Source organism: Nothobranchius furzeri, chromosome 2 (assembly GCF_043380555.1).
Source record: "Nothobranchius furzeri strain GRZ-AD chromosome 2, NfurGRZ-RIMD1, whole genome shotgun sequence".
Taxonomy (NCBI): Eukaryota; Metazoa; Chordata; class Actinopteri; order Cyprinodontiformes; family Nothobranchiidae; genus Nothobranchius; species Nothobranchius furzeri.
Window position 1 is genome coordinate 54,139,336 of NC_091742.1, and position 11,264 is coordinate 54,150,599.

General features: G+C 45.5%; 2 protein-coding genes across 5 annotated transcripts; one reads left to right on the forward strand and one right to left on the reverse strand.

The window, feature by feature from the left end:
* The first annotated feature begins 82 nt into the window (after nt 1-82).
* On the forward strand, nt 83-1,624 carry sst5 (somatostatin 5). Its single transcript, XM_054747787.2, has 2 exons — nt 83-277; nt 349-1,624. The coding sequence occupies exons 1-2, from the start codon at nt 161-163 to the stop codon at nt 538-540; spliced, it is 309 nt and encodes a 102-aa protein (XP_054603762.1). The 5' UTR covers nt 83-160; the 3' UTR covers nt 541-1,624.
* On the reverse strand, nt 744-10,783 carry trip6 (thyroid hormone receptor interactor 6). Of its 4 annotated transcripts, none has more exons than XM_054747786.2 (11): nt 10,663-10,783; nt 10,149-10,188; nt 7,191-7,398; nt 4,879-4,988; nt 4,017-4,130; nt 3,378-3,941; nt 3,212-3,305; nt 2,968-3,137; nt 2,707-2,885; nt 1,849-1,969; nt 744-1,773 (listed from the first exon to the last, which is right to left on the reverse strand). In XM_054747786.2, the coding sequence occupies exons 3-11, from the start codon at nt 7,387-7,389 to the stop codon at nt 1,642-1,644; spliced, it is 1,683 nt and encodes a 560-aa protein (XP_054603761.2). In that variant the 5' UTR covers nt 7,390-7,398; nt 10,149-10,188; nt 10,663-10,783; the 3' UTR covers nt 744-1,641. The 4 variants fall into 4 exon arrangements, with proteins under 4 accessions (XP_054603761.2, XP_015832707.3, XP_015832708.3 ...); XM_015977221.3 differs by having other exon boundaries at nt 3,212-3,308; XM_015977222.3 differs by lacking the exon at nt 10,663-10,783 and adding an exon at nt 10,555-10,660 and having other exon boundaries at nt 3,212-3,308.
* Nucleotides 10,784-11,264: the final 481 nt, after the last annotated feature.

The window sequence follows — 11,264 nt, forward strand, 5'->3', positions numbered from 1 at the left end:
TCACATCCTTTGGTTGGTTCAAGGATGAAGAGCCTTTTATCAGTTGGCGAGGTCGCACTTTGAGTGGTTCCACGACTGACCGAATAGCTGGGTTTTTTCTAAATTTTATCAAAAATATTTTGTAAATAAAATCAAAAGATCTTCAGTTTTTTGGGTGGAGATGCTCCGTTTTCAGGTTCTTCTGGTGGTTTTATGCTCCTCTGAGCTGTTGGTGAAGGCTGATGGTGCTCCACAAGGAGAGCAGCTGACAGAACTACTACAAGAAGATCTCAGTGAGGTGAGCCAAGTAGAAAAGAAACAGATGACCTGATCTGCTTTCAGTCTGAGGACCTCCCTGTTCTCCTTCAGGTTCCGACCCATCTGCTCCTACTGAGGCTTGTGTCTCAGCTGACGGCATCTGGAGGAACGGTGATGCTCCGCCAGCTGGAGGACGAGGAGCTAGGACAGGAGAGGCTGCTGAGGAGGCAGATTCGCTTCAGCCACAGGGAGCGAAAGGCGGGCTGCCGCAACTTCTTTTGGAAAACCTTCACCTCCTGTTAGGACCGGTGAAGCTGCATCCATCTCTTTAGAGGATACATCAGCTCGTTGGTAATTCATTACAAAGCAGCAGCCATGCAGATGTTAATCCAGATGTAAACTCTTTTCCAAGCCGTAATCTGTATATTGATTTAGTTCAAATAAAAATGGCAGACTCATCTTGTTCTGTTATTTCCCATCAAGCCACGACTCTGGAAAAGAAAAGGTAGCTTTGACGTTTTAATCATCTCGTGCACACGTTAAACACCCATTATAATAACACGTTTGTGCTGTAATGACACTTTTATTCAGCGCAGAAAGACCTCAGGGTGGTGTTGGTCTGTGCAGCATTGGCAGGAGCTCCAGTTTAAAGGTGAAAGAGAAACTGATCAAGCACACAGGAAACGAGTCTTGAGGATTTTAAACTGAAACAAAAAGGTAGAATTAAGTCAAAGAATCAAGATAAATTATGAGAAATAGAAATGTGTGTGATCAGAGTTCACAGTGGAGCCATTTGAAGCCAAACGACACTCGGAGACGTTTAGATCTGTAACGGACGGGAAAATCAAGAAAAACAAATACCGTCTCTTCTAAACCTCACAAGAAAACTCAGCCCACACGAGTAGAAACTAGCTCCTAGTAAATGACCTTTGACCTCTTTAAAGACTGTAGAAATACTTGTTTTTTATGGCACAAGCACACCCTGTTTGTCTTTAGTAGTTGCTTGTCAACAGAAACATCTGGTGAGTTAATAATCTAGATGAGATTAACGTTAATCAGAGCTGAAGAGGGAAACACAATATTCCCGTCTACATTCCTCTCTGAGGTTTTACTAAACGCTTTAATCTTCAAAGCAAACCAGTGTCTTCTGTACAGTCACAGTATTCTCTTGTACCTTTGATAGTGTTTTATAAAAATACAGCTTTCATTCTGCATCTGCTGAGCTCTAGAGGTGGGACATGATTGGTACCGGAGTGTGCAGCGTGGAGCCCGAGCTGCCTGCAGGCCAGGCCACCGTCGTACTAATACTGACATCATAAACATTATTGATCATGTTCCAAAGGTTCAGAAGGTAAAAGGAGACGGCCGCAGAGACGTTGGTCGTTTATATTCAGGTTGTTTCCGTCAGCAGTCGGTGGAGATTTTGGCGGAGAGGTCCTGGATGCGGCGGGCGCTGCAGCTCTTACACAGGATGTGACCATCCAGTGGGTAACATCCTCGACCTTCGCCTTCAGACGACAGCAGGAGGCCACATTCCTGATGGACACGTAGGTTAGCGGTCACCTGGGCTCCGCGTGAACAGCTGCTGTTTTAGACACGAGTGCGACTCACCTCACAAACGTAACAGTTGACGTGGAAGCTGCGGTCCAGCGCGACAATCCTGACCGTCTCCTCCTGACCTGGTTCGGGCATGATGGCCTCGCCGCACACCGAACAGCGAGGGGCGTACTTCCTGTCGAGGGAAAGCATCAACGCTCAACACCAATGAAAGTTAAAGAAACAATTAAGATTCCGGTTTCTCCCTCTGCTAGGTGAAAGTAAGATTATACCTTTCATAAACAACCCTGTTGCAGACATTACCGGACTTCACTCAAGTTTCTGGTTCCAGAATCACCGAAACCCATTAGAACAGTTTTGGGGTTTGGCTAGGTGCACTAGTGTGAGCTCTCTACCTGCTTTATGGCTGTTAGCTGGTCACTCTAACAGTAGCTACCATTGCTAACAGTTAACTTTTTCAGCTTGCTGATCATCAATAAAAAGATGAAAAAGAATGTAGCTCATTTGATGGCATCATGGCAGAGCCTGGGCGTAAAAGCAAGAGTGGTTTCTGGAGATGAAGCAAAGAGCTAAAACCAAAGTGGACATTGGTGCGGCCTATACTAGTGTGAGGGAGCAAAAGGACACAACATCACAGACTGATGGTGACCTGGCTTTGTTGCAGCTGGCCTTGTATTATTTTTGTCCAACAGTGCAGATTTGATTACATATTGGCTTATCTAGTATCAGTTAGCTCAGGTTAGCATTACCTCATAGTTAGTGCTAGCTACAGCAGGCGGCTTTTTTTCTTTTTTTTTTTACCACAGTTGTATTTCCGGATTAAACCAGTAGGTGGGAGAAGCAGTAAACTTTATTGGTGTTGGACTAAAGGTAATGTTTTGGCTGAATGTGTGCGTATTGGTGCTTGTGTACCGATGGAAGTCATCGATGCAGTGTATCTGAGACGTGGCGTCTACAGTGAACGGCACGCCGTCCAGGCAGCAGTTGCAGACCACACAGGAGAAACAGCGGGGGTGGTAGGCTTTCCCCATGGCCCGCAGGATCCGATCCAGGATGGGCTTTGAGCACTTGGAGCAACGCTCTAACGTGCTCTGGAGACAAACATGACACCGCTGTTACTGGAACATGGACGTGTAAGATTCAGACCTGCTGTTTTTCAGTTCCTCCACTTACGATATAACAGCTCTCACAGTAACTCTTCTTCTCCAGAGCGTAGAAGGGTTGCCCTCGCAGACGAGCATGGCAGGTGATGCAGGTGAAACACTCCACGTGGAACACCTGCTCCATGGCGATGCAGCCGCTGCCGTCTCCGACGACGTTGTCGCCACAGCGAGCGCAGCGACCTGAACAGCAAAACATAACGAATGGTTTCCGGCCTTACAGAGCCACTCTGCTCACATCCATGTCCTGTCCCTACCAAAATAGTCCTCAGCAGGGGGGTGGTTCATGTCATACACCAGCTTCTTGGTTAGCCGCTCCAGCTCCTCCTCAGGCCTTGTCGTTGCTGCCCCCTGCTGGAGGGTAGAAGGAACACTTATTTCTGAGGCCCACGAGCAGATGTGGGGATGCAGATGTGTGTCTACCTTGTTGGACTGATAGGACGTCTGCACAGACCCAGTCTGAGTCTTCTCCATCCCTCTTTTCTGCAGAGGGACCTGGTTGACTCTTGCCCCTGCCCCTATGCTGCTGCCTTTGTACCCCCCCTCTGGGAGCATCTCCTGACCCTGTGAGACAGGATGAGGGGGGTACCAGCCCTGTGGACAGCTCTGAGTCTGTGCTGGGGGTCTTGACACATGTTGGCGAGGAGGGGGAGGGGTGTAGGCCTGCTCCGCCTGCCTGCCGCTCTGAGAGTAGGTGACGGGCTGCGCCGTCTTTACCTGAACGCTGAAGCGAGGCCCGGTGGGGGTGGAGGCTGTGGTGTAGGAGGCCGGCACAGGCTGGGGGTAGGGCTTAGGGCTAGAGGAGGAGTAGTAGTCCTGCTGGTGGGAGTACTGGGGGGTCTGGTGCTCTCCGGGGTAGGGGGGAGCCGGGTGGTACTGAGAGTTGTAGCCGATGGCCGTCCGAACCTGAGGAGGCGCTGAGCTCTGGTGTGCAGGTTTGTAATGATCTCCTGAGATGTATTTGTTGTAAGGCACGTTGTCGTAGAGCTGCAGGAGGCAAAAACATTACACTACCAGCGTGATCACGGAGGGGTTCAGAATTTAAACTGGTTCTGTTCTCACCTGGGAGCTGGAGTCCTGCGGGTGGCTGTCCAGATCAGCCAGCATGCTGGTGAGGGAGTCGATGTCAGCGTCAATCTTGGAGTGGTAGCTGACCGGCTTCTCGGGACCACGGTGCTAACAAAACAGCAGCACCAGCATCCGGGATCAGACCCGACCAGAAGCAGAACAACCTCCCCACCCCCACGGCTGTGTTTTCAGAAGCTGCTGTTGGATTTTAAAACTAAACTTCAAACAAAGCGTTTTCCATAAAAAGGCTCCAGGAGGAGAAATAAGTGATCACATGACTTTTCGAAGTCATTCTGTCGTCTCGGTAACCCTCACAAGTCGAATGATGAGCATCTGGATTTCTGGAGCACATTTTTCACTTTTTCTGATTTTTTTTAAGCAAAGGCGACCTTCGTGACACTTAAGGTGTGAAGTCCTGCTGAAAGTGTTAAACATCAGCTTGTTCCTGCACGACCCCAGCACACAGTTCAACAGACACCAGAGACGCAGCAAACAAAGGCATTCTGGGCATTCAGATCCACAAACATCAGACATAATACATAAATAATATAAACCCAACTACACCGTTTCTCCCTCATGACTGCAGTTCACTAGATAAAATCACATTTTAGATAAACAATGTGCAATTTGCTCCTAAAGTAACAGCGTGCAACTGAAGAATTGCTGAATGCCATGAACCTATTAAGGCCGTTTTTGTTTACGTCTGGTTTCCATGACAGATTCAGGAAAACTAATAAATAAGCAGTTTGTGCTGCAGGAGCGTCTGCGCTTCTTGTGCTGACAGTTTAGAGTCCGAAGGTTCAGTTTAAAGGATTTAAGATAAATCAGAGGCGAAAACTAAAGGAGGTCCACCCACCATCAGATGGTAGCCGTCCACGTGAGGGCTCCAGGTTCGGTCCTCCGTGGGGCCGTGAGGAGGAGGAGGAGGGTAGTAGTGATCACCTGGAGAGCGATGAACCGGACCACCTGTTGTCCAGAGAATAAATAATGAAACATTTTCATTCATAATTATCAAAGAAAAAAAGAGGAACATCCTGATTGGCAGTAGGTTTTCTGCAACACTAGAATAAGAAAAAGTAGTAAAAGAGAACGATTAAAATTGTAAACGCGTGCCCAAGTCTGGGGCGTTGTTGGTGACGTTATTGTGAGATAACAGCTCAGAGCTGGTTCTTTATTCAGTTACAGTCTGTTAATGCTGTCCTCTTTCATCCGTAGCTCACAGAGCAGCAACGTGGAGCAGCCAGGGGGACGTTTGAGAGTAAAACGAGTTCTAACAGCAGAAAGTAGAGAATATTCTACCAGTAGGGCAGCTATCGAATATTTTTGTAATCGAGTACTCTATCGAATCTTTTATCGATTATCGAGTACTCTAATAAATGACCCTTTTGTGTTTGTAAACCATTTTATCAAATAGCATGTTATTAAATATGAAAGACCTCTTGAAATGAGAAAGCAATTGACAGTTGTTCTTCAAGTTTTATTCAAAATTAGTTTTCAGCACTTCAACAAATGCGAGCGGCTGCGGCCCAAACAGCACCAGAACCGCTCACGGGTCACGGCGCATGTGCAAACATGGCTCGCTGTTTCCCTATTAACACACGTCCGTTTTAATTTCTACACTTTTTTTCCGTCACACTAACAAGGACTGTTGAAAGCATGTTTTCCGTGGTTTTGTCAAATTATACCGATCACAGAACATTTATTTACTTTATTTTGTTTTCCTCCGCTGCTCATAAATACCCGTGTCCTCCTGCACCAATCCCGAGGGACAACAGACATCAATAACAACACAATAAAAAGTCAGACGTGTTGTAAAAACTGCTATTTTTTTTAGCACATTTTAAGTCTGACGTGTTGCTACCAGATGAACGGTGTGAGCAGAAACTCAGGCCTAGTCCACACGTAGCCGGGTGTTTTTGAAAACGAATATCCGCCCCTCCAAAAACTTGCATCCACATCACCTCGTTTAAAAACAAACTCTGTCCACACGTACCCGGATAAATACGTTGTTAAGGACATGCCAGACCTGTAGGCGGCAGTACTTCCCCCGTTCTTAACCTCGTCCTTCGTCTGTGGTCTTCCGCAAGGAGCAGTAATTCCGCTTGCAAAAACAAACAAGCAAAAAGCGCTTGGACAATTGATAAAGCGAGCGCAGCTCTGAGGGCATCCATGCTGTCGGCTAGTGTAAACACAGGTCGCACACGTGATGTCAGCATTTGTTTGTCGCGGAAAGTGACGTTGCGGACCTTAAAACTCCGGTTTTGTCCGTCCACACGCAGACACCCAAAACGGAGAAAACGCAGATCTTCACTTTGACCGGAGTTTTTAAAAAGATCCGTTTTCGTGTGAAAAAACTCCGTTTTTGTGTGGATGACAGGCCAAAACGTAGAAAAATATCTACGTTTTGGCAGATCCCCGACTACGTGTGGACAGGGCGAAAGTGCTACAAATGAAAAAGTCACACAGTGTCTGCAGAATATATAGAAATACAGGCTAAAATGCATGATCTTGTAGAGGCTCCGAGTCCGCTTGCAGAAGTGACGTTTACATGCGGACGTTTCCTGGTCCGGTGCTGCAGCATGGAGGATGCGGTGGTGTGGTAGGCTACATCCATTTTACTGGACTACGTTTTCCGCCTTGCTCCCACACCTTTGACATTTTCTTTTTCGCACTCCACCGGGTTCCACGTTGTCCGCCACGGCTTAAGAGAAAGTTAAGTTACATCCGCTACTCGCGTGTGCATTCAGTGCAGCGTGTATGTGCGTCACTTATTTCGGTCCGGGTGAAACATGACCCCGGGCGATTGCAAAGCCATGAACTAATTAAACATGAATTAAACGAAGCCTCGAGGCAGAGAACTTGACTCGAGGCTTTTTTGTACTCGAATTATTCGAGGTGCTCGAGGAATCGTTTCAGCCCGACATTCTACAGGTTACAAACTTTAACAGAACATTAGTTCAGTGGGACTTCCTGTTCAGGGTTAACTTTATCTTTGAGAAAGGAAAACGTTCCTCTGGAATAATTTTACTGGAGAAATGACCCCCAGAGGTCGGCAGGCTTTACCAGGGAACGAATCCTTTAAGCATCTCTCATATTTAGTATAATGTGTGTAGAGATACTAAATCTATCTAAAGCCTGGAGCTGATGTTCTCCCCCAGGCCTTCTCACCTGTGGATCCGGCCGACACGTATCTGCTGCTCATCCCTCCTCCGTTCTGATCGTACGGATATTTGGGTCTGAAGTCGGGCGTGCCCTTCTTGTTGGGGGCTTGGTACATGGCTGCCCCAGCAGCAGCGTGGGACATCGGTGGGACGGCTCGCTCAGGGCTGTCCAGAGTCCTTGGTGGTAGCCAGGTGGGACCGGACATGGCAGGCTCCTGGGATCAAATGAAGGAATACATCTGTTAGCAGTCAAATCAGACAGTAGCTTATTTGAATGCAGCTGGTACTTGTGTGTATTTATGTTACAGGTAACCGCTGGAAACTGTGGGATGTTTGTTTTCTATGGCAACCACACACAAACACGTGTTGAACAATGAGGTTCTAGAGGACGAGGAAGAGAGACTCAAATGCTCGGGGGTTTCCAGCATTCTCACCAACGTGTGCTTGTGTGTTGATACGGACATCGACACACAAACAGCGGTGCTACAGAATACACACACACACACACACACACACACACACACACACACACACACACACACACACACACACACACACACACACACACACACACACACACACAGAGGCAGGTGCAAGTCCACGTCTCCACAATAGTTATTGTGTGAAGTGTTTATACACCTGAAACCAAACAGGAAACATTTAGCTATGATATGTATGTGTGTGCATGTGGACACCTGGCTCGTGACAACACGCTACGTGGGATAAAAGGTCAACACCACAGCCTAACAGCAGCGAAATCAAAGGGATGAATTCCACCTGAGAGACGTTCCGGACACTCTTAATGAAAGGAGTCGTAGAAATTAAAAACATAAAGTTGTTGGTACCTTTAGGAAAAAGGTTTGTGTAGATGGTCAGTGGTCCAGGACATGGGAATCTTAAATGTTTAGTTGGAACTGCTGGATCTTTCTTGTTTTCCTTGAAAACGTGTCAGAATGGTGCCGGTGTTTCACTGATATTGCTGGAGGGCCCATGACCTGAGACAAGCGTTCTAGTACTGGGCAGATCCAGAACACCTAAAGCCGAGCGTGCCCTGTATAACTGTCACCGTCCACATGCAAACGACACAAAACAGCCTAGCACCAAAGATTGTCGAATGAGTGGAAAATCAACCCCAAACAGACCAAAAATGGCAGAGGACACACAGCTTTAAAGGTCTCCAGATTTCATTAAACCCCACAGATTAAAGAGCAAGTCAACCCCTACCAGAGTCTAACTCCACTCCCACTTCATGTTTGAAAATGCAACAAATGCTGTTGCCTGGCAGACCGAGAGGGTGGAGCTGCTAACAAATACACACACACTCAGGCTCACGACAGCATTGTGACATCATAATGTACCAGTTTACATCATAGCATACCTCTTAGCCAATAGCAGTGGCAGATTTAAATTAAAATGCAGTGCAGAGTTTTTACCTGACAACGGCACAACACTGCCAGTTTTAGGCAGAATATTTAAATTTTAACTAAGATGCACTGAAGTGCCAAATTATTGACGACACGTGTCTGCAGCACGATTAGACACTCGTTTATTTAGTTTATCAGCAAAAAAAAGTTTATTTGGGGGTGACTTGCTCTTTAAAGACACCTGGTGACCCAAACCCCCTTCATGCCTCACAGTAGCTACAGCATTCTTTTCTTTGCTCCAATGTTTGTGTCTGCGAACACAAAAATCAACAATAAACTGCACCTTAATTATGGGAATGGGGCCGGCACGTCTGACCTGTTGGCCAATCAATTTTGCCACAGCAGAGGCGACGACCCTTCCCCTGTTGATCAGGTAAGATCAGCTAATTTGAGGATGCTAATAGAGATTACAGAGAGAAGGAGACAAACCTAAAGGACATTTTTTCAGCAGTAAAATGTGTTGGGTTGTGGACAGAAGACTTGTTGTGGACTATTTTACTGGAGGACATTGATTTGACCCGTGTGGGTGTAAAGACTCTGTCCTGTCGATTTAAAAAATCTTGATGAACAACATTTGTTTTCCCCCCCCAATACCAAAAACAGAAGTTATAATTACTAAATTACAAATGTTGAAAATGACTTAATGAAACGTGTTTTCCAGAACAAGAATAAATGGCAGACACAAACTCCAGAGACAGACTGCAGACACCCAAACGAGCCATGTGAAATCTGACACAAGTGCAGTCCCTGTGCAGAAATGAATAACCCACTCACACCGATTGGACGTGGGTGGTGTGACCCTCCTCGTGGTTAAGAGGATTATAATGTCAGATCAGATGTCGATGTAGCTTCATATAAATACATTTCAGACAGGAGATTTGAACCCTTAACATGATGTTTTTTTTACTGGTTTTAACGTTCAAATTAAAGATATGTGATCCATGTAAAACCAGCAGATTCAGGACTTGTTAAACTGGAGTTCACACTGAGGAAAGGGTGATCACCACCTGCGCAGTGGTCCCGATTAAAGCGTTTGTCTGAATCCGGATGAGCACACAGTCAAATCTAAGGCAGACTGGCCCAGGGAAATTAATCTCCATGGTTTCATCCCCCTCAAGGTTTGGAGCCAAATGTTTCCTATGGAGCATGCATAACAAATTCTACTTATTGTTCAAACTGTCTGCATAGAGTAAATCATCAGTACCAAGTCCTGAATTGGATGAAAGACAATAAATATAAAGAACTTCCTACTTTTAAATTCTAAATAAAGCATATCAAATGTTTGTGCAACGCAATAACCCAATAAACACAATAAGTCGTCATTTCCTGTTGCAAATCTCATATTTACATTCATTATTTAATTTTACAATTAGGCAACATAAAACACTTATTTTCGAAATAAAAGATAATGATAGTTAAATGTTTGTTTGTGTGCCAGTTACTACTGATAAAGATATAAAAACATAAATTACATAACTAAAAATAAAAAACACCACTGTGCTTCTGGTCAGTTTTTTCAAAATAAAAATCAGCATTCCTACCTTCACAGTGCTTTTACTGTCGCCTGTCCTTAGGTCTCATCTACACACAAATAACAAAGGGGGGAAAAAAAGGCTGAAACAGAAAAGCAGATAAACTCACATCCGTCTGAGATACTGTCCCGTTTTTAGCTCCGCAGCAGCAACGATATGTCAAACCAGAGAATCTGTCTGGTCTAAATCTGTCTGTGCGTCACGCATGTGCAAATCACCGCACTTAAGTGATCAAACACTCCATAATGAAATAAAACTACCCGTAATTAACTTTAATAGCAGCCTTGTTTACATGTTTGCTAGCATGTCATGAATCCGAGAGGTGCTAATCACGGCGGGGAGCTTATTTCGGCACAACACCGGGCTAACTTTCATCACGACCAAAAAGGAAACGATGCGGCAAACCGCCACCTACCGCCCGAACCGAGCCGCACAAACACGACTTACGAGTCCATTTAAACGTTAACGACTTAGTGAAAGTTGTCCTGAAGACTTGGCTGTCGTTGAAGCGTCGTTAACCTACTTTTGTCACGGATCTGAAGGCCTTTAGCGAAGACACCAATTCCTCGCTGCATTCCCAGCGCGTGACGTAGCTCTGGATGCGCGCGCGCGCCTGTGTACGAGCACGAGAGGTGGTGTTGGGAGGAGGCAAGGGGTTGGAATAAAGGAAAGTTTACCTTTTTTCACAAAAATCTCTCTCTCTCTCTCTCTCTCTCTCTCTCTCTCTCTCTCTCTCTCTCTCTCTCTCTCTCTCTCTCTCTCACACACACACACACACACGCACGCACGCACACACACACACACACACACACGCACGCACGCACGCACGCACGCACGCACACACACACACACACACACACACACACACACACACATCTATCTATCTATCTATCTATCTATCTATCTATCTATCTATCTATCTATCTATCTATGTGTGTGTGTATGTATATATATATATATATATATATATATATATATATATATATATATATATATATATATATAAGTAATAAAATACATCTAAATGTCCCACTATAATTGGAAAAATATGTAAATATTTTAGCCGTATTGAGCAATTATTTTAAAAGTTTAGAAATATATAAATGTACTAAATATCTAGTCTCG